This window comes from Canis lupus, chromosome 5 (genome assembly GCF_003254725.2).
Source record: "Canis lupus dingo isolate Sandy chromosome 5, ASM325472v2, whole genome shotgun sequence".
In the NCBI taxonomy this organism is placed as follows: Eukaryota; Metazoa; Chordata; class Mammalia; order Carnivora; family Canidae; genus Canis; species Canis lupus.
This window is the reverse complement of record NC_064247.1, coordinates 54,882,777-54,910,414: the sequence shown is the minus strand read 5'-3', so window position 1 is coordinate 54,910,414 and position 27,638 is coordinate 54,882,777. Positions and strand designations below refer to the sequence as shown.

At 51.7% G+C, this 27,638-nt stretch overlaps 1 protein-coding gene across 7 annotated transcripts in view; it reads right to left on the bottom strand.

The window, feature by feature from the left end:
- Window positions 1-27,638, bottom strand: part of SSBP3 (single stranded DNA binding protein 3) — a 164,342-nt gene that overhangs the window by 34,931 nt on the left and 101,773 nt on the right. For all 7 annotated transcript variants that reach the window (XM_025427714.3, XM_025427716.3, XM_025427717.3 and 4 more), the window contains one exon: window positions 13,098-13,187. In XM_025427714.3, coding sequence (XP_025283499.1) covers window positions 13,098-13,187 — 90 coding nt within the window. The remainder of the gene's footprint in view (window positions 1-13,097; window positions 13,188-27,638) is intronic.

The following is a 27,638-nucleotide window of genomic DNA, read 5'->3' as shown; positions in this document are numbered from 1 at the left end:
TGGGCATAATGCTGGAGGGCCTTATGCACCAGGTGGAGACCCTGGGGCTGGGACCTCTGGATGGAAAAGTCAGGTCATTAACCTTTCCGAGCTCCTGCATAAGACTGGCAATCAGATTGAGGTCTTGGGAATCACACATCCATTCCCTTCCTTTCCAAAGATGCTTCTATTGTGTCTCTCAAGTTAGAAATCGAGACTTGTGGCCAGTGGAAGACAGAGTTCATAGCTTTCTGGACACTACACATGGAATATGTACCTGCTCTCCCTTTAAGCCATACTCTAGCCCTGAATAGCTAGCCTTCTTTAATGTTGGCAGAGGAGCTGGGACCCAGGGGAAGGTTTCCAATACCCAGGCCTAGCCACCATGTGGGTTTCTAGCCAGGATCCAGATAGTAAACCTCTCTTCCCACGACGTATACTCATGGCTGTACAGACCAACTCTGTAGGTAAGCTGGAGAGGTAGTAGAGACTGACCTGGGATCCAGAACCATGCCAATCCCCGGGAACAACTAACTTTGCTAAGAGAACCAAATCCCCTACAACCAAAAGCTTGCCTTTACTCTGAAAATGGAGAGTGCTGCAAAGATGCATCCTACTCCTGCCCACCAGCCTCCCTACCACCTCTCACCAGTGCTAAGGCTCCCCTGTTAATCACATCAGCATTGGTGAAGGCGAAGCGCACATTAAAAAGGCAGGGCTTCATCCACCCAGAGAATTCCTGTTCTGCTTTAGGATCTCTGGACACACGCACGCATGCAGCCTTCATCCCCCTACCCTTTCACACCCTGACAGACAATTCTGAGAGTAAAGATCTCATCATATCCAACCAGGAAAGGGAGACAGGGGACTCTGGAAGCTACGCATCCAGGATGCAAGAATTCACCCCCTACTGACAATGAGCAGAAGAGGGTTGAGCTGAGAACAGGAAAGTCAGCCAAGATTTCCCCTTTGGTTTGCAGCTCCCTGGATGACTGGGTGGTCTCATGTTACCTCCTCCCTGAAGGAAGCAGCTTGGGGAATGGCCCAAGATCTCATTGTCCTTCCTCAGCTAAGGAGAAGCAACAGGATGGGGCAAAGGAAAGAGGCAGGACTCTGGGAAGAAATGGGTTTAGGAAGCCTGCCCACAGCTACTCCGCAGTGGGTTATGTAACCTGGAGTGCCTCAAAGAAGCACAAGGCCAGCTTGGGGTGTGTGTGGGGGGGGGGGGGGGGGGGGCGCGCGCACGAGTGCTGTTCAATGAACCCCGGATTCATGGTCTAGGAGCATCATCTGCAGTCCCTCCATCCCCACCACAGTTGCTCACCTGGCCTGTAAAGCTGGATGCCCCACCCATTCCCAGAGAGCTGGACGACTGAGATACTGGGAGTCAAGTATTTAGTCCAGTGCTGGGAACTAGCCCTCACCAAAGGGAGGCTGATGATAATGCAAAGCTGTGGCTCAGATCTTCCCCACCTCGAGCAATCCTTCAGGAGCCCCTTTCTTTGGCGAAATTTTCCTATGACCCCGATCCTGGCATGCTGCCTCCTTAACTGCCCAGAGTCTCATACTAGAAGCATGCCCCTTAAGTGCCCTGCTTGATGCTCAGTGCTCTTCAGCAAACTCTGCGGGAATCGTCTGACCCCTGAAGTGGTCACTTATTTCTTCTGCCCCAAAAGCCTCTGATGTCTCAGGGGACAGGAGCCAGATCTCTTCTCTCACTGCACCTCCCATGCAATCCTCCTGATGTTGGGTGTTACAGGTGGGCAGACTATGGCCCAGAAAGGTAAAGCTGCTGCTCCAGAACAGACTACAGGTCTCTAAACTCTTAGAGCCTTTCCATAACTGCAGAGTAGGTTTCTTGGGACCAGATACTATAACTACTCTGAGGAAGAGGTACTTCATCAGATCCACATGTGGGACATGTGTTTTTTGACCTTGGGACAAGGACAGGGCAAGACTTTGTCAAAGTCTTCTTGAATAAAACTGACCCGAGACTGAAAGACTTCGAGAAGGGGAGGAGAGAACCATGCAGTCTGGAGAAGAGGCCACACAGATGGGCTGGAGGAACGGAGGCTGGGTCTCAGCCTAGCCTCCTGTCCTGGGGGATCAACAGCTCGTTCAGTAATGGTGTGAAGGCAGCAGGGCTTAGATCACAAAGAACTGTGTCCTACCAAGAAGCTGGACCTTAGTTCTCTACCACAGGGATGCCATCAACAGGAAGAGCGCTCCAGGGAGGGGAATCAGCTGCCCGCTGGCCTGCAGTTAGCCCAGGCTGGGGTCGGCCCTGTGGACTGTGAACACCTGCAGACAGGTTCTGCTTGGCCTCCCGACCCTGGAAGCCAGCATGGCACGGCAGAAAGCTGTTGCTTGAGTATCGCTGAAGGAACAGATGACTGAGCACCTCCCCTGGAAAGAAGGGCTTGTGCAGATGTCTGATCTACCTTTTATTCGACTACATTTCCAAACTCATAGCTGGTGAAGCTGTTCCTATTTTACAGGTGGGGAGCTGAAACTCCCAGGTGAGATCCACTAGTGACAAAACTCAGGATGACTGGCAAAGACCCAGCCCCCTAGGCGGGGGAGCTGACATCAACTCACGATAAGGAGTTCCTATTAATGAGCCCGGCAGGAACAGAATCAGAAGCTCCTGGACATACAACCTGCTTCCCTGTCTCTACCTCCCCTGTAAGTTCCCACTGGGTGGACCAAGGAACAAGGAGTTAAGCCAGGTAGGGCAGGATTAAGTGAGATACACATTAAAAGAACCAAGCAGGGCCTGGGGCTTAGTAGGTGTCATATACATCAGTCTAACAGAAGGGCTAAGTACTAAAAAGCCAATCAATCTCGAAAATACCCAGAACTTCTCCCGCACATCACTGCCCCCAAGGCTGTGCTGAGTCCCTAAGACTTACTTCTTGGAAGAATTCTTACTGTGGCCCTTGCCCTTGAATGAGCTACAAGACCTAGCCCCACCCTGACCCCTAGCTCTGAGGGAAAGAACAGCCCCAGGACATACATGCATCCACAACACAGAATCCTGAGTGTTTAGCCACCCCAGGCATCAGGCAGGGCTTCGTGGGCCTCATTTCATGGCATCCTCACAAGCGCCCAAGAGTTTGGGGCTATCTTCACTCCCAACACCAGGTGAAACAATAAAGTTCGGATAGGTTAACAGTCTTTTTCAAGGCAGCCGACATGCCAGCCCAGGCCACGTGACCTCAGGGCCTCCAGGTAGGATGGAAGGCCTTCAGAGAGGGTGAGGAGGGGGATGGCGAATGAGCTCCAGGGGCTCAGGTGCTCAGCTTCTGACTGCTGATCAATATGGATCCTGAAGCCAATGGGTCATGTTCCCATGGCAGTGATAAACCATCACTGAACACGAGTAAATGTTTCTATGTAGAGTCCTTTACAGAGCTCCAAAGAGAAGACATTGCAATTTGTTGAATGACCTCCTCTGTGGAGGAGCAGCAGACTAGTGCCCAGAGGGGTCGGGTAACCTCCCCCAGGACACATGGCCAGGAAGTGGCACTGGGGTGTCTTGCTCCAAAGTCCAAACACGGGGATCCCTGGGTGGCGCAGTGGTTTAGCGCCTGCCTTTGGCCCAGGGCGCGATCCTGGAGACCCGGGATCGAATCCCAAGTCAGGCTCCCGGTGCATGGAGCCTGCTTCTCCCTCTGCCTATGTCTCTGCCTCTCTCTCTCTCTCTCTCTCTCTCTCTCTCTCTCTCTCTCTCTGTGACTATCATAAATAAATAAAAAAATTAAAAAAAAAAAAAAAAGTCCAAACACTATGCTTTGTGTTGCCCTCTTCAGAGGTGTCTGTAGGAAGCCTCTCCCAGGGCTGATGCTCTGCTCCTCCTCATCACTGCACTGCATACAGAGCTAACGTGGTGTCCCCTGGTCAGGCAGCCCCCAGGGTAGCTCAGCACCCAGCATGGAACTGACACTTCATAGAAGCTGTCACCTGCCCCCTGGCCATACTCTTACCAAGTGTAATCCCACCATTTTGGTATTGGCAAGAGACAGAGACTTGCTGGATGACAAGTAGGCCTGGCTCAAGGACTTCATTTATCTGAGGGCCTTCATCTGGGGGAGGGAGTTGTCCAGGAAAGGTCGGCTGAGGAGTTAATTTAGGCAGAAACAGGACATGAACCCCAAACCCACATTGTGGATCTGCTGCTATATCCCAGCCCTTAGGACAGCACCTCACAATTAGCACTCGGCAAGATGTGAGAAAGCCCTCTGACCCCGGTCCAGCCCCCTGGCCCAGCCCCGGCTCCCCGAAGGGCAGTTTCCTTTCAGCATGGTGTGATCGTATTCAGGGGGGTCTACCCTGAGCCACATAATGCCAAGGCATGTTATTATAGGATTCCACTGGAATTCTCCTCCTCCAATCTCTTCTGCTACAAGGGCTGAGGAATTTGACCTTTTTTTTTTTTTAAAGGGGGAAAAATAAAAAACCTCAGCATGATTTGCACAGAAGGTGGAAGCAGGAACACAGGAGGGTCTACCCCCTTGGCTAAGTATGAAGAAACAAAACAAAAACACAGGGGGCTCCCCCATCCTCCTGAAAGGTGGGGGAGGATCTTGCGGGGGGCGGGGGGATAGTCGGTGTACTGGGACAGCTTTCAGACACAGGGGAAAATCTAAGAGAAAACCCAGGACTGAAGGGGAAAAGGATAAATCAGCCCAAGTTTTGAGCACACGGAAGTGAAGGGGCTGCCAATCCTTAAGGACGGGATCCATAAAAGTCAGAGATCTGAGTCGGCTTACAGCTCAGGGGGAGAGATGGGACAGCCTGGGGTCTCCAGGGGCTTAAGGAGCAGCAGCAAGAATGAGTCCAGGCCTCCTAGACCCAAGGGTCCTTCCGGAAGACGCTCCCCTTCCTCTCCCCACAGAGGGAGCAGAGGCCCGGGGCTGGGGGTCCCCGGCGGGGAGGCAGAGGTGCCCAGTGGCCGAGCTCCCTGGTGCTGGGCCGGCTCCGCGTTAGGGGGCGGTCGAGGCCCGCGGAGCAGCCGGGTGCTTTGTTACCGAGCAAATCTCCCAGGCACTGACTGCTGATGCAGAGCTAACAGGGCGGCAGACACTGATTTATGTTCAACTTTCCATTTCATCAGCGAGAGTTACGGCGACACGCGGAGTTCACGTTTTTCGGAGGGGCGGAGAGGCGGCTCGAGTGTGCAGACGCACACAGGCCCGCACGCGCGCACACAGGCACACGCGCCAGGCCTTGCCGCAACTTTGTTTTCCCTTTCAGGAGGGAGGGCGAGGGGCCCGCAGCCGGCACGCAGCCCGTGCCCGGCACGTCAGGAGTAACCTTTTGTCCGCGGTTGCTAGGAGCCCCGCGCGGTCATCTGCCGCTGGGCAGACGTTAGGCACCAGGCTGGCTGCCGGGCGGGGCAGGAGCACAGCCTGACCTTTGTGGAGGTGCTGTTGGCAAGAAGAAAAGGCCTTTTTCTCCCCTTCTCTCCTGCCCTGGCCTTTTCACACAGGCCAGGCAATTGTCGGGGGAGGCTTGTGTGTGCATGCGTCCATGGTGGGGAGGTGGAGAGACAGCCCAGGTGACAGTTTCCCAGTTTCCCAGCAGCCAGGGGTTTGTTTCGACAGCCCTCTCAAGCACTTAAGGCCCAGAGAGGGGAGGATGGCTCCCCAAGGACACACAGCAGGACTGGACTCAAACCAGGACGTCCCACAACCAAGGCAGGGGTCCTCAGGCGTAAAGCCAGCTGCTGGCTTCTTCACAGTAGCCAGGGGAGGGGCTGCTGCTGCGCTTGGAACAGGTGGGGCTGGGGTGGGAGCGACCCAGGGCCCAGCAGTTGGGGTGCCCCGCCTCCTCTCTAATCCTTCCCAGCGGGGGTGACCCTGCCTTCTGTCAGGCTGGAGGCAGAAGGCAGGGTGGGGGCGGGAGAGGAGGGGGTACTTCTGTCCCCTGAAGAACTGGCACACTCACCCCTGACACAGCATCTCTGTCCTCCTCTCCCAGAGAGACCAACGCATCTATCAGAACCTCTCCTGTCTGCAGCAATGGGGGGGGGGGGGGGGGGGGCGCGCGCAGACAGTGCAGTCCAGAAAGGGAGGGGATTTGCTCCCCAACAGACAGGGTGTTCATCAAGAAGCTCTAGAGCCTACCCCCCACTCCAGGGCCGCCTTCCCCGAGCAATTCCCTGGCCATTGTGAACCTCAGTTTCCTCATCCAGAGTGGGAATGCCGTTAGCTCTCAGATGTAGCTCACAGGGTCAAATGGAATCACAGAAAGGGGTATCTTTTCTAATCTAGAGAGTGTTCCACCAACACTACAAGAGGAGGTTAGACAGTTCCACTTTAGGACCCGAGAGCACTGGCTGGGAGCCTCCAGGGGCAGGCGGGCAGCCACAAGACCACCTCCCTCTGAAAGCAAAAGGTCTGACAGGGTAGGAGGCCCCTTGACAGCCTCTCACTACCTCAGCTTAATGCAAGTCAGAACCCTGGGCATCCTCCCAGCTCTGCTTCTCCCCACTCCCACATCCAGCATGGGGCTGTCCGTTCAGGGCAGGGAGCCCAGGCCACTGCACCCAGTCACCAGTGCAGCCCAGGTCCTGGCCAAGTCCCCCTCCCCCAGAGAGCCACAGCCTGAACCCACATTCCCAGGGTGGCCAGCCTGCCACAAGCCCAGCTCTTCCAGGTCACTGGGGGTCTTCCTGCAACCCCGTCACTCCCCTTCTTAGCAACCTTCCATGGCTCCCCTGTCTTTACATTAAAGTCCTTCAAGTGTCTATCCAGGCCGCTTGCCCTTTCCCACCTACGTCCTGGCACACTGTGCTGTCTCCCCAGTCACTGGCATCTGCCTGCCGCTCAGGCCTCACTCCTCTCTGAGAGTTCCTCAGGGAAGTTTCCCAGATGGAACATAGGCTAGGCCAGATGCTCCTTCGCCTGCCCCCAAGGCACTGAACTCCCAGTGGAATCACTCCCCGCCTCCTCCACCAGACTGTGAGCCCCTGGAGGACAGGTCCACGGCTGCCTCTTTCATCCACAGTGCTCACCAAGGCTGCGTGACTGGGAGGCCACTATGCCCTCAGAGAACTTGCCTGGCCCATGGGCTAGGGGATATCCAGCAAGTCTGCCAGGCCTCCCATGGCTTAGGTCCAGGCCTCAGGCTGCCATCCATCAAATGGAGACCCATGCCCCTGCCCATCAAGTCCTCCTTTGGCAGCAGGCTCTGAAAACCACACAAACAAGGTGGTTTGCTTCTTTCTAAACCTCTTCTAGTCCCGCCCTGGCCCTAGTTAGACCCTAGAGAGGTCTTTCCTGCCTCAGCAGCTTTCTGCCAAGAGAAATGTCAGCTCACAGTGCTGCTGCCCACTTTCCACCGGAGAGGAAGGCAGGAAACAGACAGCACTTGGCCCAGTTTTTGGGGAGCACCTGAGCTGCTGCCACTGGCATGCCCTCACTTACTGGGCTTTGATCATCCCTGGAAACACACCGTCCCACCCCAAGGCGCTCAGTCCCCAAGGCTCTCTCTCTACTGGGCATTGAATCTCTACTTGGTTATCACTGGTGCCAAGCAGCTCACTACTGTGTTAAGTTGGCAGGTAGTAGAACCATCTTCCATACAAAGACTCAAATTGGCTTCCCTCTTCTTCTGTCTGAGGGATCTCAGATCTGAGGACTAAAGCCTTGCAGACTGCAGCAGGTCTGAGTATTTCATTTTTTCTTTAAGATCTATTTATTATTTAAGTCATCTCTATACCCAACGTGCGGCTCAAACTCACAACCCTGAGATCATGAGTCGCATGCTCTTTTGACTGAGCCAGACAGGCACCCCTGGTCTGAGTATCTTCTGTCTGGCTGAACATTAGATACTTCTCGTCAGTCATCAGAGCCCTCCTGAGGCGGCTCCTCTCTGAGAGAAACCCCAGCTACTTCTTCGAGAAATAAGGAGAGTGCTCCCTGTAATAGGAAAGGTCCAAGGTCGTGTGTATTTATCTCTCCCTCTTAGTTTTGGATCATTTCTCTGGTTTCTGGACCATATACATCATATGCTTCTTCTCCTCTTTCCCCCCTCCCCCCTGCCCACAACTGAGGGGGTGGGTTCTCTGGGAGTAGGCCTCAGAGGTGGGTGGACTTGGCTGGCAGGAATGAGAACTCACTGGAATGGGGGCGGAGGGGGGGGGGGGCATGTCAATCCCTACTGTGCCCCACTACAATGGAAAGAATCTGGGGATTGTTCAGGGCAAAACATACTGTGCATTTGGCAAAGGGGGTTGGGCCCTCTAAGATTGTCTTTTCCAGAGAAGGCTCAAGCTCTAGCCCTTAGACCTCAGCAATACCCGTCCCCATCATCAGTGTGGCTCGCCCCCAGGTTCCTGCCTCCACAGAGGTGACAGAGAAGGCGCAGAGTTAACCGTTCTGGAACAAAGACCTGGCCCAGACATAGTGCAGACCAGGGTGCTCCAGCAGCACCAGCTCACCCAACAGTCCTGATGAAGCCAACAGTCCTGAAAAAGCTCCAGCAAACACTGCCAGCAAACTCTCCAGCCTCATCTCCTACTGAGCACCTATGTATCACCCACCTCGCTGGGACACCATCCCAAACTGTGTTGCCCCCAGGAAGCCCCCAGGCAGGCCCCGGCTTCTCCATTTCTTGCTACAGGGCATGGGTTTGCCCATCAGTGTCTCTGGCAGGCTGGCTACTCCTGGGGGCAGGCTATGACTGATCAGTTCTGGCCCAGATTCAAGCCCCTTGCTCTCGCAGAGGTGGCCAATAACTATCACTAACCACAGTCCCGTCTGCCTCTGGGCCTCCATTCTGCATCTATAAATGAAGTACGGACTAGATCAAGAATGCCAAATACACAGGTCACATACTACCACTTACATCCCTGTGTTCATGGCAGACACTGCCAGTCAGGATCTGCTGAGCACACACACAGCTTCAGAATCCTCCTCAACAGTGTTCCAGCAGCTACCACTAACAATCAGGGCTGGCGCCTGAACAGAAACACTGCTTGCGTTTCAGAGAAGATGGCTAGGGTTCCTCTTTCTCCCTCCATCATTTCCCTCCTTTTCTCTTATTCTCTATCTTCTCTCTAGAGAATCAGATGTGTTATCTGGGCTGCTGTGGAAGAATGCTGGGATCCGGAACCAGCTGGCTTGGGTTCAGATGCTGATTACAGCCTGCAGCTGATAACTCTGGGGCAGGTCATACACCTTTCTGAGTCTCACTTTCCCAATCAGGCCTGCCTCCTCTGCAGAAGCACTGGGATCAAAATGAAAGTAAGTCGCATGTCTACAAATACGACATAACTGAAAACAATCACTGGAATTTAAAACAAAACAAGAACAGAAACAGCCTGTACTCAATGCTCCCTTCTTCGTGACTCCTGCCCTCCTGCAACTCCCCGGCTCTAGACCTAGAAATCCTCATTGGATGTTGCCTCCCTTAGAACTACCTTAGGGCCAAGGAGCTGGGGGCCCACTCAGACCAGCAGGTCTAGCCAAAACTAAGCGGAGTGTGCCAGATGTGCAGCCCAACTGACTTAAGCTGCATGGGGGAAAAAAATGCCACTGCTGGATTATGTAAAACCCATCTGGAGCCAAACCAGAAAATCCAAGTTGGAAAGGCCCTCAAAGACCATCTGGTCTACCCTGCTTCATCTACTAGTGAGGAAACTAGGGCCCAGGGATGGGGAACAACTTGCCCATGGTCACTCAGCAAGTTCATGGACAAACGGGACTAGGGACTAGAACAGCTGTCCTCAGGCTGTTGTCTTCTGCATCCTTCCCCACTACAGAACACCACCCCTGGACCCTCCCAGCCTGGTCAGAAAGAGGATCTAGAACTCTGGGACTGGCTGGGCTCCACTTCTGGTAACGTGAGCAACACAAACTCAGTTCAAACATTTCCTGGGTTCCTAGTGCACACCAGTTGCTGGGGATGCCAAGATGAAGGCTGTTGTTTTTTTTTTTACAAGGAATGCACACAGTAGAATGTCCTTGCTAAGTTCTACCATAATGCCAAAAAACCCAAAACATTTCCCAATATTGTGAGGTATAGTCAGGCTGGGTCCCAAACCATCTCTTTGCCGGCCCTCAACTTTCTACCAGAAACATCTCATACCACAGGACTAGGGCACTGTGCATCTCAGAAACCTAAATAAGAAAAAGCCCACAGATGGAACCTAACGTGTGGACAGCCAAACCTTCTGACTTCAGGAGTAGCCTTGCAATCTAAGGAAGTAGCCCCTGTGTTCCTTTCTGGGCTAGGATGGGGGGTAGATAGCTGCTCCCTCCCACCCACCCTGGAGGCACTACTGGCTTCAAATTTTAGCACCAACTGAGGGGTGGAGTCCTGATGCAAAAACTGGGCCAGCCACCTTAGGATAGGATCTGGTCAAAGCTAGATCAGTCAATCTGGGCTGGCTCCCTGGTGCAGCAGAGCTGCCCACCCAGACTGTGGCCAAGCAGGGAAAGAAGTGCAATTGTTGGCAGCAGATAAAACCTGATAGCATCTCTATTTCCCTTCTAATATCGGAGTGGCCGCCTGCAAGATGAGCGAGGGGCAGGGCCAGCAATCAATAGCTAATATTCCCTCTGTGAGCTGGCCTACTCCGGAAACGGACAGTCACTACCTCCTTCCAGAGAGATACCCTTTCCCTTCAGCAGTGACCCAGCCTGAGTAGTTCAGCATCACAGCCAGGAAGCACTGTATCCGCCTTCATCTTCATCTGTCTGATTAGAAAATGATGTCCTCACCTGAAGGGGGGCAGGAGTGGAACGATGGACACAAAGTCACCCAGGACGCAGAGAGGTCCCTGCTCAATGTCCCCCCTGCCAACTCCTGGTGGTTCATCCTGACTGGGGATCAGAAAAGACCTCCAGTCAAGAGGATCCAAGTGTTACCTCTGTTTGATAGTGGCTGGAAGTGGCCAAATAAGGACAGGAATCAGTCTGAGCTTTCTGACCACACACCCCTGAACGTCACAGGGGAGGGCCCGAGAAGTATGTCTGGAATTAGGCCTTAACCATGGACAATTATACCAAAGCAGGAAGTTAAGAGCTGCCCACATATCAGGCAGACCTTGCCTTGCCCCAGACTCAGGCCAAAATAGAAGTCAATGGCCTATTTAAAAAAAAAATACAGTTCGCTATTGTCCACCTCTTCCCACCACAGTGGCCTGTACTGGGCACTCAGATGCCAGCAAGCAGCCTCAACAGGCATGCACACACACACAGGTGGAGCCTGGCACCTCGGGCTCTGTCCACCAGGCAGGAAAGCCACAATTGCACTGTATCGAAAGTGTCCATGCATTGTGTGTGAGGATGCATAAACCTGGGAAAGAAGTCCCAAGCAGATAAACACCTGTGTGAAAGGCCACCAACTGGTACACAACACTTGTCTGAAGTGCCCAGAAAGAAGGTTGCTCCTTGCATGGATGATCGTCTCAGACAGTGGCTCTTGGGCTGCCCTGCCCCTCTGGGGAAAGGGCAGATGCCTACCTGGCTTTCTTTCTTGAGTCCATGAGGTTTCCAAGATTTGAATGTCTCATTCTCTTTCAAGTCTGGCCCCTGGCCCACGTCTGATGCCTCACCACAAGCCAAGCCCCAGGCAGTGCCTGGTCTGGTCTAACCTGGAGCCTACACACAACCATTTCAGAGGCTGTACCCCTTTGAACTCCAGGGTAAGGCTCCAATTCAGGCAGCAAGCTAAGAATACATAGACATAAGTGTGGCCATCCAAAGCTCTCAACCGCTATCCCTATGCCTTTCTCAATCCCCTTACTGCCACCACGGTGGTGGGCAATCTGCTCTTTCTGGTTTGGGACAACACCCAAATTTCACCTTTCCCTCCTTGGATGGTGAGCAGCATTGTCCAAACCCTTGTCTCATGGGACTCAAGATCAACTGAAATGTGAAATCTTACAAAGGAGAAGTGTCCTCTAGGTCATCCCCCACCCAGAAGAAAATCCCCTTACTATCTCTAAGAGAAGTTTGCCCCTTTTGCTAGGATGTCTTAATAACAGGGAGCCCCTGCCTCCCACAGCCTGCGTCTGACTGCTAGATGCACAAGGTATGAAATTCTGGCTTACACCAAGCAAAATTCTCTGTGGACTTTGCCTCAATGCTCCCAGTTTTAAATTCTTGGGCTTCACAGAGAGATCTTGGCCTTCTTTACTATACAACAGTTCTTTCCATATTCTTATCTGGAAGTGCTAGCCTTTCAAAGCAGTGGGGAACACAGGCAGGTTCTCAAACCTGCCACAGACAAATCTGAAAGAATGAGATGTTATACTGAAGAGCTTCATCAAAGAAGCTCCTTCCAGCCCTGCACGCTGATACCTCTCTGAGATGGCATTCTCCAGTCTCAGCCTGGTTAAAAATCAAATGAGTCCCCCCGCCAACCCCCACCCTCCCAAGGGGACTGCAGAGATAGGAGGAGGAGGAGGCACAGAGAGGACAGCAGCCACACCCAACCCTGACAGATGACAAAGCCCCCAGAGGCCGACAAGGTGTCATTTGGAGAAGACGGGGCTCCCACCCCATGTGGGACCTGCCCGTGTCTTTGGCGGGCGGAATACGGGCACAGATGCTCGTGGGATGCCGACTGTGATCACACTCGGAAAAAATCAAGTGGTTAACCAGAGGGAAAGGATTCTGAGACCTGCCAGGATGGTGGGTTCTTTGTTTTTTTTTAGATTACGCCTAAGGTTTGTAGTTTGGACAAGCAAAGTAAACAATGACGATGACAGCAGGCAACAAAACAGAAACAAAGAACAGTTTACTTGTTTAAAAAAAAAAAAAGCCTTTTGTTCTAGAAGACAGCTCCACACGGACTTGGAAGCAGCCCCACCGCCTCCCCGATTGGGGCGGGCCATGTCGTGACTTCGAAGCTGGTGTGAAGAAAACAAGCTCCAGCAGAAGTGACACAGCACATGCAGGGGGGCTGCTCGCCATCTCTTTTCTCCTCTCCTCAGTTTTTGGAAGGGGTGGAGAAAGGGATGGGAAGGGTTGGAACCAGCATAAAGCAACTGTATTTAGACCATGGCAAACTGAGCTACTGCTTCTTGTCTCTCCCTCCCTCCTGCCTGCCTGGGCCTGGCCTGGAGCGGAAGGAGTACAGGACCCAGGGGGCCCAGCACATACCTGAAAGAAACCCGGAGGGATGGGGCCTCCCGGCATCCCATCGTTGGGGGGAATGTTGCCAAGCACAGGGCTCGGGGCGGCTGCTGCACTCTGCAGAGACAAGGAGGTGGACAGTTAGTTGCTGCACATACCATAAAACACTTGGAACTCCCACCCCTGGCTGCCCCCCACCCATTCTGTCTGCCCATGTCCTCCACAAACACTACCTTCCCAGAAGGGTCTCCTGCTGGGCAAGCAATGAACTCTTTGAGCCTCTGTTTTGCCATCTCTAAAATGGGAGAACAATGCCCACACTTCTCATTGGCACCACAGTGCAGGAGTAGGTGGCCAGCACAGTGTAGCTGTTGTTAATGTACGGGTGCCCTGCCTTCCCCACTCAACTGCTTTATGAAGCTCTTGCAGGGCAGTCGAGGTGCTTTATAAATGTTTGTGCCTCCCCAAGAGGTTGCATGCTGTATAGAGAGCAGATCAATAAATATCCACAACTTAATGAATGAACAGCCTTGTTGGGAAATGTCCCTGGAGAGGCCAAAGGAGGGCGTTCGTTTTGGGCCCCATCAGGGTCTCGGGTCCCACAGCAGATGAGGTAGGCTGCCCAATGGAGGGACTAGAGGCACTTTTCTTCTTCAATGCTGCTATTCTGGCATTTACCTGGTACATCTGCCTCAGCAAATGCCTCCCAGGGGTGAACACACGTCGTTCTCCCCAGCCTGGCCCGCTTCCAGACAATCTGCATCCCACCTGCCGTGTGGTCAGCATGTCTGAGCCTGATGGGGCAAGTCATGCCCCCGCCCCGCCCTACCTGGGCTGGTCCCCTGCACACACACCCCTCCCCCACCCAGGCATTCCTCCTGCAGGACCCCCTCTCCTACCTCAACGTCACCAACCTACCCACACCCCTTGTTCCCCCTACCCTTCCGACTGAATTTGAGACTCAACAGCCTCTCAGGGGTCTGTTCTCCGGGACAAGAGTGAGCCCCCCTGGGGTCAGGAAACGGAAGGCCTCTTTCTCTCCTACAAATTCAGCAGAATTCACTTCTTCCCTTTCCTCAGCCAGGAAATAGGAACCAGAACTCCTAACTTCCAACTTTGATAGAAGGAAATGAGGTAATGTGTGAATCCTATGAACACACTACATGTAGCAAGATGAACAGATATCCCCTGGGGATCAAGACATCTGGGTTCCAGTGCTATTACCTGTACTAGCAACCGATGGGGATGGCCATGAGCAAGCCCGGTGGCCTTCCCACACCAGTTTCCTGTAAAAAGTGGGGGATCGCTGTCATCCTGCCTGCTCATTGGGGTTGTGGAGGATTATGAGACAGGATGCACTGTGTTTTGTAAACCGGGAAAGCTTGGTAATCTGGAAGCAAGGAGGGCTCAGTATGGGCATGCACTGGGTGTCTCAGGAGACCCAGGTAAAGAGATTGGGGTGGGGATGGACTGGCCAATCTAGCCCAACATTTTAAAATGCTTCTGCCTACTGAAATGCAACCCTCTCTATAATTAAAGAGACTCTACTAACCATCCTGCCATGTGTTGCAAGCATCCTCAAACATCACGAATGAGGACAGTGAGGTCCATGCCGGGTAAGAGCCCCACTCAGGAGGGATGGAGGGAGGGGCCACCTGCCTTGCACCCCCACCCCACCCCAGTATTATCTGGGTAATGGCCACCTGGGAGAGTATGCTAGGCTATGCATTAGCTGCACCATATGTCTGTGTTCGATGGTTCTGTGGAAATGCAACTTTTCAGGATTTACAGCCAACAGTCATTCCTCGGAAGCAGGGGCAGAAAAGTTTGAAAGAAAAATAGGAGTGACGTAAACAGGCACCCACGTTTTCTTCAAGTTCTTTCAAAGACTGGTTTTACATATAACTCTTTAATCCTGCAGGTACTTATTTTGGTACAGGATACAGATTCTACTCTTCAGGCATGACCTTGCTCCACTCATTTGAAATCCGGAAGCAAAAATCTCACAAAGGCTTGGATCTGTTTCTATGCTTTTAAATTCTGTCCTAAGTCTCTATGATTCCATTGTCTCGACTAGAGTTTCACTATGTATTTTACTTTCTCCTCCAATTCTTCAGTGGAAGTTTTTGGCTCATTTTCACCTACCTATCCCTCCAATGTCAGATCATTTATAAAAGTCACCCTCCTACCAAAAGAAAAAAGTTCATATATAGTGTACACACACACACACACACACACACACACACACAAACCCGGAGTAGTAGAAATGACATCTTTCTCAAACAGAGGGGCCCTCCCAGAACATGGTCTTTCTCCAACCACTCACATCTCCCCACAAGTTCTGCAGTTGAGCAGGTTGGGAGGTCAACGACAATAATTAACGGGTAGGTGGGAGTAGTAGGCAACAGCCTGGGGAAAACCAAAATCCTGTCTTGCTAAAACTAACTAAATGTTTTATTCAACAAATGTGGCACTGACTTGTTTGTGGGACGAGGACGAGAAAGATGGAGTTCCTGCCTGGGGAGGCCCTGGGTGATGTGTATGGCAGGAGCCACTGGGCCTGACGCTAGAAATAGGCTGGGTCCCTCCTGCCACCCCCTCTCCTGCCCTGTCTCTCCCTGAATACTGAGGCAGCCTCTGAGGTGAACACAAGCACCCTTGCTTGACAGAGACACAAACGTCTGCGTGAGGAAAGCAGACTCAAGACAGCCCTCTCCCATTTCTCCTCCTCCGTCCGGATCCACTCCTCCCCAGACTTTAACCCAGGACAACACTTTGTTTTTACAGAAAGCTCTGGAAAGCCTCACCAACTTGATTCTTTAAATTAGCATTTATCATTTAGCATACAACACTTATTAGAGAACACAGCAAAGGAAAAAAGAAAATTAGCCACCGTGTTTTCTTAAGGAATGTCAAGAGCACTTCCCCTTCTCGTTAAACAGCCAAAGAAAACATGAGTTTTTAATGAGTCTAATATTATATAGAAGTATCATTACTTACCCAACTTAATTAACATGCATTACATCAGTGTTCGATACCTTTGGTAGTTACAAAATGGTACCTCTTTGGTATTTTTATTTTTTGGATCACTACCTCTTGAAGTGGTCTATGCTGGCCACTTGTAGATCTACTTTTATGGTAAGATGTTCATGTCCCTTGCTATTAGTGTATTTGACTTTTTCCTTAGTGGTAAATAAGAGCTCTTTATATTTTAAGGACATAACATAAGGATATCTTAGAATTTAAAAAAAAAAAAAAAAACCTCTTAAATGAAAATTTGAACATGGGAGCATGACTTACAAGGCTCCCTCCCTCTGAGATCTCATTTCCCTACAAAATCTGAAATGAGTCCATGGTTCTAGGAACTATGGGTTGGTGGGTGGGCCATGGTTCTTTGAATGTCAGGGCTGGGGTAACTATGTTTCTAGAAAACAGATGGTGTAGTTCTCTGACATCTGGGTGGAGGACAGATTTTTGCTACCCTCCAAGGAAAGGAAAGCCATGTTAACAGTGATTAAGGTGGCAGGAAACTGAGGAGACAACTTTCATCATTCAAAGCCTCATCCACAGCAGCAAAAATAAGCCAAATAATTAACCTGAATTATGACAGTTACTGCTATTCTTTGATTATGAAGGCAACATGTATTTATAACGGGAAAACTTTCAAAAGGGCAGAAAAGACTGAAGAAGCAAAAGAGTGGCCAGCAGTGTTACAGGGCAACAAAAGGGTTAAGTACTAACTGCTGCTCACAAAACCCAATCCACTGGACCCCCTTCTCCCACCCCCGCACCTGACAGCAGTGGCTGTTTTACCTATCTCCGAGATGTGAGGCATACAGCAGGTGTTCAATAAATGATTACGACTTTTATTATTCAAAGACCTGCTCAAACCTGGCCATCTGGAGCCAGGCCTTTCCGGACTGCTAAGAATCGGCCTCTCCCTGCGGTTTCCAGCTTTGAGTTAGAGCTCCATTAAGGCACTCAGCAAAGCGTCTCATGTGAGTTTTCTCTAAAAACACAAAACCCAAACCAAAAGCCCCTGACACTCACTATAGCTGCCGGGGCTGTGGTGGGTGCCGGGGATGGAATCCTCCTGCTGGAGCAGGATTTATAAAGAGCGTTGGATTTTGAAGCTGGAGACCTCCCTGTGGGCTCAGGTCCTGGCTAAGAGCCTCAGTTTCCCCACATGTCCAACGGCAGGGCAAGACATGACAATCTCCAGGGCCCTTCTACACTGCTCTTCTCAACCCAGTCCACACACCCAGGGGGCAAGGGACTGGAAAGAGCAGGTCCTGTGTGAACAGGAGAACAGTCCTCTCTCCGGAGGACTCTGAATTTTAGCGCTTCTCTGTTCACTACAGAACACTTAAGAGATCAAAGATTAAAAACCACCCAGAAATCTCTTTGTTATCAGAGCCTGCAGGTAACAGCCAGTGACATCTGAGCTCCCCGTGCCCAGGCCCCCCTCACCCACATTTATCTACATAGGCACACATATGTGGACTAAAAAAAGTAGAATCAAATCAGGCATGCAGTTTGGTAACTCATGCATTTTTTAAAAGAACTAACTGAAAATTCTTTTCTAAATAGAAAACAGGCCTTGCCCTGGGTGGTGTGGCCCACTCTAGCCAGCTGCTTCCTCCATGACTCAGGGGCAACAGTCCTCTTGAAAAGCTCAAGGTGCCTCCAGACAAGTGCCTGAAGCTCCTCAAGCTGCCCCGCAGCATACTGTCTTTTTGTTCGTGGCCTGGGAGCCTTCCAAGGAGGACTGATCCCACAACCCTCTCCCTTAAGAGTAGGGTTTCTTTACGATCCCATGGTGGTTACACAACCACCAGGCCCCCGGGCTTCACTGCAGCGCCTCACCCGCGCCTCACCCTGCACACGGACTGGTTTCACACACGCACACATGCCTACAGCGACAGGCATCCTGTGCTAGCAAGTTGATGTTCAGGAGAGACCGCCATGCCTGTGCTGAGCATCCCAATGTACCTCTGACAAGCCCACCCGACACCACTCAAGTACAAACACACTTGGAAGTCTCAAACATGCTGCTGGGCCCCTTTCTCGCTCTGGAGCAAGAAGTCCCCTGTGGCTGCAGGAATAGCATGGTCAGTGCAGAGGAACCAGGAGAAGCTCCCAGAAGACTCTCACCTCGTAACTCACAGTTATCTTGTGGAAAGTGACAAGTGCTCAGGCTTCCTTCTCAAAGTGTGGGTCTGGAGGATGTACCCTGTAAGGTGTTATCTTCCAACCCCACCCCAAGAACCCCAGTTATTCTCACTCACAAATTAACATGGGACAGCTCCCTCCCTCCCCCGCATCATACCCATTTTCCCTCTTATAAAATGATCCTCGGGGTGCCTGGGTGGCACAGTCTCTTAAGTGTCAGACTCTTGGTTTCAGCTCAAGTCATGATCCCAGGGTTGTGAGATCAAGCTCTACGTTGGGCTCCAGGCTCAGTGTGGAGTCTGCTTGGGATTCTCTCTCCTTTTCCCTCTGCCCCTCCCGCTTGTGTGCATGCACTCTCTCTCTCTTTCTCTCGAAAATAAACAAATGCATCTTTAAAATAAAAATAAAAACAATCCTCTGTACACAAAGCCCCTAGAAAACTGAATAAAAACAAACACTCCAAGGGAACCGTGGGACTCCTGCCAGCTTGGCCGCCCCTCCTGACTTACAAGGCTGCAAAATGGAACTTTGTTCTGCAACCCCCTCCCTCTTCGTCCCACCCCAATACTCAGGCCTAGGCATGTAGCAGCACAGAGCCCACATGCAAAACCACCAAGTACAGCCTTCCTCAACTGAAACTCCACACAGGCCATGTGGCCAAGCACCCAGGACACCACAGGGTGTGTGGCATGTGGCCGGGTACATGCAGCTCGGCAACACAGGTCACTCAGAGGAGTGAAGGCACCTCTGTGCTGCCTACATGAGAAGGGCAAGTGAAAAATGATGGTCTTTGTGGGACCAGGGGAAGGAGGGATGCTTGCAACGGTATCATCAAGACAGAGGCTTCAGCAATCTGTGCAAAATATCGGGGTGACCTGGATCCCTCTGGGCCCAGTTTCCTAGAGGGAATGTTAATCTTAGCAGGAGAGATGAGCCGGAGATGTAGACAAGGGAGTGGAGAGAATGTCATCATCCAAACAGAAAAGGCCAAGATAGAGAGAAGTGGGGTCAAAATAGGGAGAGAGACAGAAGAAGCCTCTAGATTTTACACACAGACCATAGAAGAGAATCTGTTCTGGAGAATGGGGGCTCTAATTCTGCAGCTTGGAGAAAACACAGAGCTGTTGCTATGTGAAGAGACAGAACCAGCTGGCATTAAAAATAGGTTTAGATGACACACAGGAGTGAGTGACACAGGATCCCTGCCCCAAATAGCCAGGGGGCAGTCATGTGGAAGGAGGAGTGGACGTGCAAGATCTCTTGGTGCCAAGGGATGGCTCTGGGTCCAGAGGTAGATGCTCAGAGCTACAAAAAGCTTTTCCACATCTGAGCATCAGAGTGAGTTGCCTCAGGAAGTGATGGCCTATGTTAACTTGGGGTGGCTCACAGCTGGGACACAGCAAGAGCATGCTACAAATCGGAACATGCGGGCTTGATCTCTGTTCTCCAACTGACACCCATGCTGGCTGTCTCAGCCTCAGTTTCCCCTCTGTTAGAGGGGAGAGCCACATTACCCTACCACTGTCTGGTGTTTCCCCCTGGGAATTATTATCATAGAAGAGCTCTAGAGTGAGGGTCCCTGGACAAGGGCTCCCACTTTGGCTGCAAACTACCTACTGTGTGACCTGCTCAAGACTTCTTGCTTCCAGCCTCTGCTCAGCTCCAGACAAGGTGCCTGAGGTGCTGTGGTTTTGCTGAAACAGTGGGCATCACACTGAGATCTCAGTTGAGTGACCAGAAAAAGAGGCCACGGGTAGGCAAAAAAGACCCTGACCTGCCATAGCCAGGCCATCAGGCCCATGTGAGAGCTGTCCTGACACCAGAGCTTCTTCCCACATCTCCTGGGTGAGGGGGATCAATTCAGGGACATAGAGAAAGGATGCGCAAAGAAGCAACTGTCTTCCATCCTGACCCCAGAGATTAGGACAGAGAAGAGAATGGCTGACTGACTCAACAGCCCCACAAAGAGGTCATTTCTGTTTAGCAGTAAGGAAACAGGCACAGAGAAGCACATCATCATAAGTGGCTCTGACTTTAGTCTCCCTGTCCCTCCACACCCCCACCCCAATCTTGGGTCCAGAAACCCCAAACAGTCTCCCTGCCACCCTTGTAGTTCCCCAGGAGGGTTCTGTAATGCTTTTTGACACTTATGACAAGAAACAAGAGATCATTACAAACATGAGGCAAGCACAAAGCAGTCTCTGCATCTGAGATCATCTACACGTTTTGCTCTTCTTCCTAAGTAGACTGACCTAACCCTGCTCCTTCCAGCAAATAGCTGAGCTGGCCTTCAGGAAGGGGTGTGGTGGTGGTGGGAGTGTGTGTGTGTGTGTGTGTGTGTGTGTGTGTGTGTGTGTGTAGGAATGCATGAACCCATTGAAAAGTCTTCTGGATCTAATTGGCAAATTACCCTAGGAAGAGAAGGAAAAACAAGGTAGGTGGGAGCTTGAAAAGGTTACAAGGGCTTTACATGCGTCGGACGCGCTCGGCAGACACTCGCTCTGGGGCTGCTAGGATGCGCCATGCCTGCCAGGGCGGCAGATGACAGTGCATGGCTCTGCCCTCGAGGTCCAGAGGAGGATGAAATGAGCCGCGGTGACAGAGCGGAGGGGTGTGGGCAGGTGCTCCAGGCGGGCGCGGTGAGGCGGGGATTAGTGGGATCAGGGAGGCTTTACGGAAGAGGTGGCACTCAAGCCCAGGCCTTAGAGGATGGCAGGACTCGAAGATGCGGGCGGTGATACAGAGGTGAGAGATTACCGCTGTCATCTCAACCCTCCCCGGGAGCCAGGCCCGACAGCCTCTCTTTCAGAGCATAGATGCTGCCAAGCCTCCACCTCGCCAGGCTCTGGCCCAGCCCAATATCGGGGGGTTGGGGGGGGGGAGGGTGGAGAGGGGCAGCGTGCCTGGGGCTTACTCACTTCCCTCCTTAAAGGGGGACTGTTCTGCAGGAAGGCAGTCAGCCACCCACCCCCCACCGCTGCCTGAACTCATCCAGCTACTCTGGCCACAGCTTATCCAGTTCCCCCCAGCATTCCCGACAACCCAGTAGGGACTCCACATGAGGACATCAAGGGATCTGTCCAGGGTCACAGAGCTCAGATGGGCAGAACTGGAAGTCAAGCCCAGGTGTGCTAAAATCAGAGCCCAGTTCTCAGACACATCACAGCTTCTCTGGTCTCAGTTTCAAGGCTGATGCTCCAAGATGGCTTCAAGATGTTCTCTGACCAGAGAACAGAGGTCAGGGTTTAAGGCCCAGCCCTTCCATTCTCCAGGAGCCCTTCACAGGCATCTCTAAAGGGGGGAGCCCTCTATCTTCTTTGGGGCGTGGGGAACTTGAAATAGGACTCTCAGGCAACAGGTCCAGGCAGAGACAGGTGATCAGCAAACAGAAGCCCCTGAACCAGCGACACAGCACCAGGCCGACATCAAACATGCTTAGTTCCTAGGATTCCATGAACATGAAGCAGGCCAGGGAAGGAAAGGGGGTCAGGGCTATCCACAGACATCTTCTGCTCAACAGAGGTCGTGCTTCTGAGGAGTGGCCTCTCTCTACCCCATGTAGAGAAATAGGATTTCATTGTTAAAAATGAAAACAAAGGCACTCCAGTCAGGATATTCCCAGAATGAAGAACTGGCTTCTTTCCCTGTGCTGAGAAGGCCAGGGCCACCATGCCACCGGGCCTTGCTCATCCATCCCAGGGAGCACCCAACTTCTGGGAACTGGATCAAAGGGTACCGTTTGTGTAAGAGGTGGAGTCCCACATAATTAATACCTGGTTATATCATGGATGCTGGCCAGGGCACCCTCCGCCATGTGCAAACACCTCTCTGGCTGGGCTGCACAGCACAGGGCGCGGGTTCTAGGCATGTACACGCAAAACGGGGGAGATTAAGGGCTAGAGGTGCCCTCACAAATGAACAGTACAGAGTGGATCAGCCGCACACTATTTGTACAACACTGATTCTCTTCTTAAAGAGAGATGAGCTTCATGGCCTGGGTTTACACCATTAGCCCCCCCCCCACACACACACACACACACACAGTCTTAAAGGAGCTACTTACAACCGCAAACATGTCATAGTAGGCCAGTGACAGCTCCTTAACAAGAACACTGGCAGTTGCCTCTGCAAGGCAGAAAATTCCCTGGCGTGGACCCACACACACGCTCAGTTCCAATGACAACTTAATCCTGCCAGGACTGAGGTGTGCAGAGAACAAAAAAATTGCCTGCTTCTAGAAACTTTTAACTTTAGAAGAAATCACTAAAGGCATGACCCTCAGCACATTTTTCAAAAACAGGAGACCACACTTTGCTTGGCTGGCGCCAAATTTAACGGGGACAGTCACTTGCCCTCGGCTCATCCTCTGCTGCAACAGGACAAATGTACAGTCTGAAAAGTTCACTGGGGTCCCCTGTTATCAAGGCCAGAAAGGCAGACACTTGGCCAGAGAAGCCAGTGAGTGGCCCACCACAGTGGTTTGCATGACCGGTGCACAGGCTCAGAGCTGAGCAGATGCCGCCTCCGCCTTGAAAGCACGCATTAATTGCACTAATTTAGCTAACAGTCTCTGTTTCGTCCCCCACCCCAGTCAACCAGCATCCTTTGGTACTGCTGGAGAGATGCAAGCTGTTGGCTTTAGTGTTATTTTGTCAGCCATTAAACGATTCATCGGAGTCATTAATTGATTTATTACTGCTGCCTGCTCAGAGGGTTTAGCAAATAGAGAATGATGTAGGTCACAATGCAAAAGGAAATTGGACCAAACAACACCATGAGATGCTGGGCACTTAGAGAGTGAGCCACTGTCCACTCGGGAAGCCCTCCATGCCCAGCTGTCAGATGGGGGGACAGCAGAGCTGGCTCTCCTGCCTGAAATCCGGGTGCCAGACTGCCTCCCGCTCAGGCGCTGGTGCTGCCAAAGACGTAGACAGCAGAGAACCTTGTCCAGAGGCCCCTGGCAGCTGGCTCCCAGGCACCTGCCAGGCATGATCACCAGCAACTGGGTACGAGGGGGAGAGAAGCCTTCACTGGCCCCCACCCAGGCCCGTGTGTCCACCCTCCGGGGGACTACGGAGGCCAGGGAGTGGTCCCAAGCCAGGGCTCTGCTCCTCTGGAGGTAACAGGCTCCTGCCACTCTCTCCCTATCCCTGCACTGCCCTCAGGAGTGCCGGGACAGCAACAGCTGACAATAACAGGTGCCTCCTAACGCCTGGCCCTTCAGGACTTCTCTCTGACCCTGGCCACAGTCCTGGGTGGTGGCAGTGAAGAGAACAAGCACTTAGTTATACAGCAGGCCAGGGCACAGCCGTCCTGGGTATCGGACCCAGGTCCTCCTGACTTCAAAGTCCACATCCCCTTCCCTCTACCATTTAGCTGACACCACAGGGCACTATGGCTCAGCCTCAACAAGGACTCCAGCCAAAACTAATCGGGGGAACAAGACACCAAAGCAGCCCCCTTCTTCTCAGAGGCCCCAGTGCCTCATTTATAAAGAGACAGAGTCAAGGTGAGTGAGGCCTGAGGCTCTGCAAGAGAGAAAGACTGTGGGACTCAGTTCCTCCTACGCCCCTGAGGCACTGGCCCCGCGAGATGCTGATGGCTTGGCTCTGCTGCCAACACAGATCATAGACCCCAGGGGCCACTTTCTGGTGTGCATGCTCCTCTTGCTGGGGCAAGCCCTCCCATGGTTTCCCCTGCTGCCCTACCTGCCCTTCAAGCCACAGCCCAAATGCAACAGGTCCGGGAAACCTTCCCAGAATCCAGCCAGGCACCGAGTAGTTCACGGTGGAGGTCTGCTGCACTAGATTAGACTAGAGAGAAGTAATTCTCATCCTGCCCTGCTCCCAATTCCTCGGGTTGTGAGCAAACACAAGGGAGTGTTGTTGAGATGAAGGAACTAGCATGTTCATTTTACAGAAATGTTAACATTCCCAATAGGAAGATTATAGGGTCACAGATTCTGTGTGTGAGGGTGATGGGGGCGGGGTGCTATACACATATCTCCCTCTCTAAAGCAGGAAAGGTAAATCCTCTGGTACCCTGTGTGCCCAAAGAACCAAACACAGCCAGTCTGGTTGACTCAAGTTCTATAATTACAGGAATCAACCCCTCAAAAACACATCACACTCCCACCCTGCTCAGTGGCACTGTGGAACAGAGCCCACCCTAGCAAGCTTTCAGAGTGAATCACCTCAGAGGGTGATCATTTAGTTTGATTCAAAAGTGATGCAGAAGGGCTGAAGAGCCAGGTCAGGTATACACCAAGAGCTGGTCTGCTTTGGTCCTTGATATAGCCCCAACCCACAGAGCTAAGTCTGCAGCCTGCTATGGACCCGTGGAGGATTCGAGGGCAGGGTAGGAGTTGGGGAGGGCCTCTTCAGAGCTCCCACAGAGAGGTCCACAGATATTTGCTGGGTGTCTATCAGGTGTGTAAGACAGGGCTTTCTTGCTAGCATTGCCCCAGAACGGGTCCAGAGCATCCCAGAACACATATCCTTTTGGGATCCTAGCGAGAAACCTGCTAATGAGGTGGGGCCAGGAGCCCAGCTTGGAAGCACCAGAGATGACCTAGCCAGTCAAAGGCTAGGGGACAGAGGAGTTTATCTACTGAGAATTCTGACCCAAACATGGCTAATAAAACGGACCCAGAATTTCCCATAGAGGTGGCACGCCTTCTACTCCATATAGGGCATTGAAACTACAAAAGAAAGTCTTTATAGAGAAGCTCATCAGGGTTCAACAAGTGAGATACTTAAAGTCTCATAGAGAAAGAATCATCTATTATCATGGACACATATTTAGGACTCCAGCTCACGAAGGCCTTTCCTTTGTCCGTATTTACTTGATGCGCACACCCAAGTGCCCTCTGCACAGGTTGGTCCTTCTCCCTGGACCACCCCTCCACACTCTCTCCCAGGGTGATGCCTCTTCGTCCTTTATGTGTTCTTCATCACAGCACTTGCCACATCTAACTGTTAATTCCTTATTAAATTCACCAGCTGTCTTCCCAGGGACAGGGGCAAGAATGATGTACACAGCACAGACGAGGTGCAGGCTCAGTAAGTATTTTTTTGGATGAATAAAGTCCTTGCAGAAATCCTGCTTTTCAAGAATATCCACTACATCTACAAAGTCAAATTCTAAGACTAGTTAGCTCAGTCACTCACTAACTTACCATGTGGCTACATCCATACAACCACTCCCTTCCCTCTAAACAACACATACATATACCCACACCCACACAAAATACCCAGTCCTGTCTTAGAATACACTGTTTCCGTTGTCTGCAAAAGTCAAGCTTTGGGGATTCAGAAAAACCTTGGTGCTACTTGGCCCTTTGTGGCAAATGACTTGGGCAGGTCACTTCTAGACTCACTGGTCAGGTCAGTAAAATGGGATCATCTTTATACCTCTCCTCCCAAGACAGCTATAAATTAGCTAAAGCTAACATCTGGGCAAAGCATTGATAGTTGTGAGGCCATGACAGGAAGCTAAACTCCCACTTTGGAAGGAAGTCGAGACTAAGCCCAGTGGACTTGGTGCAGTAAGCGGATTTGAATTATGAGCTGCTGAGATCTGGCCGCTTCTCTCAGCCCTCTTGGCCACGCCTCTCTTCCATCTCTAAACCAAAGCCTAGTGATATTCTCAGATAGACTAGATGTCCTGGTTTTCTATCTCCCTGAAGATAGAGGTCTGCACCACTGACCAAGGAGCCTCTTTTTCCAGAGACTCCTTAATGAAGCTGAGAGAACCTGCCTACCACCTATGGGGCTTGGGGACACAAAGGTGGGAGGGGCCCCTCCTGGGCATGGTGGGAAGCTGAGGAGGGCTGCAAGGCAGAGGTTCCACTCTGAGATGCCTTTCTCCTTGTTCCACAAAATGCACCCCACAGACAGGAATCCTCTGCCAATCGGAGGACTGCCCTTCACAGCTGGACCCTCCAAGCCACAGGTTTCTAAGAGACATGGTTCCTGCAATCAGAGATGAGCCACAGAGCCAGCCCTGAGCTCACTCAGGAAGAATGTGTCCTCTTCCTCCTCCTTGATTCAATCCCTCACTTCACATGGAATTGAGAACCTGAGAAAGGCAGAGAAAAGAGGTAGAACAGAGACCAGGCTCTAGGAGCCCACAGGGCCCTCTGGTTGCACCCCTCTTCTGCCCTCTCCCGCTGCTTACCACGCCCTGGGAATGGCTCTAGCCTCTCACCAACCAGGCCTCAGGTCCTCCACTGCCCCAGGGACACTGTGCTACTTTTGCATTCTCTCCCAGACAAGCTCCCTATTACCCTCCATTTATCTACCTATAGAACTCTCAGTCATTCATCAACAGCCAGCTCAAATGTCCCTGCCTCCCAGCCCAGGGCAAAGTCCCTGAGAAGGTTCGTGAGCTAGAACTCAGTATCAGAAGATACCAACTTTCACCTGCAAGTGTCTCAAGATCATCCAATAGAACATTCACTGCCAGTGAACTCCTTCCTACCCAAGGGCTGCTGTAGTAAAGGGCAGAGCACAGTGGAATGAGGGCCTCCAGGTCCCCAGCTAATTCGGAGAGGCAGGCAATTCACCCCGACTCAAGATGCTCCCTCAATGCAAGACAACACCTCTACTCGGGTTGGCATGAGACTTAAAGCAAACAAGGAGATGATAAAGGGCTGTGATCTCATGTCATCCCTTCCCTCCCCCTCCTCCAACCTCCCTCTTCTCTTGTGCCTTGAGCTTCAGTCATGGGGAACACTCTCTGGTTCCTAACCTGTGCCCAGACCATCATTCCCTCCCAAATGCCATTTCAACTCTCCATCTGACCCTTGGGCCACCCTGGGCAGGATAATTTTTTCATTTTCCAAGCCCATGTGAAACTCTACCAGTGACTCTTCCAGTATTTTCTATGTGGCCTTATTGGAAGGACAAAAGCTCCCTGCAGGATTGTTGGTTCCAAAAAACAAAATCCAAATATTTACTATGCCTAATAATCAATAACCATCGAATGACTGGAGACTATGAAAGAGCTTTTTGGACAAAGCTAGGCCTGGCTCTTCTGGGAAATTCCTTCCTTATTTTCCACCTTTAGAAAGATGTAACTTTAAAGAACTGAACAGACTTTCATAAACCCAAATGTGAAAAGGGACAAAAAGGGGCCATACCTTCCAGTGTTTCTATATTTTTCTCCTCAAGCAATCATTGCAGAAGAGAAACATGGAAACCCTGGGAAAGGTTTGAATTTGAATCTTGCTTCTGCCGTAGCTTGAAACTTGTGAGTCACAGAGACATGGCAGGACTATCCATGATGGATGACCAAGTGCCCCCCTCTGCTGCAAACACGTCTAAAGCAGTCTGTTTTTCTTCTGTTTTGTCTAATTCCATTTGAGGCCATGGCCTGGGTCTTCTCCACCAAAGA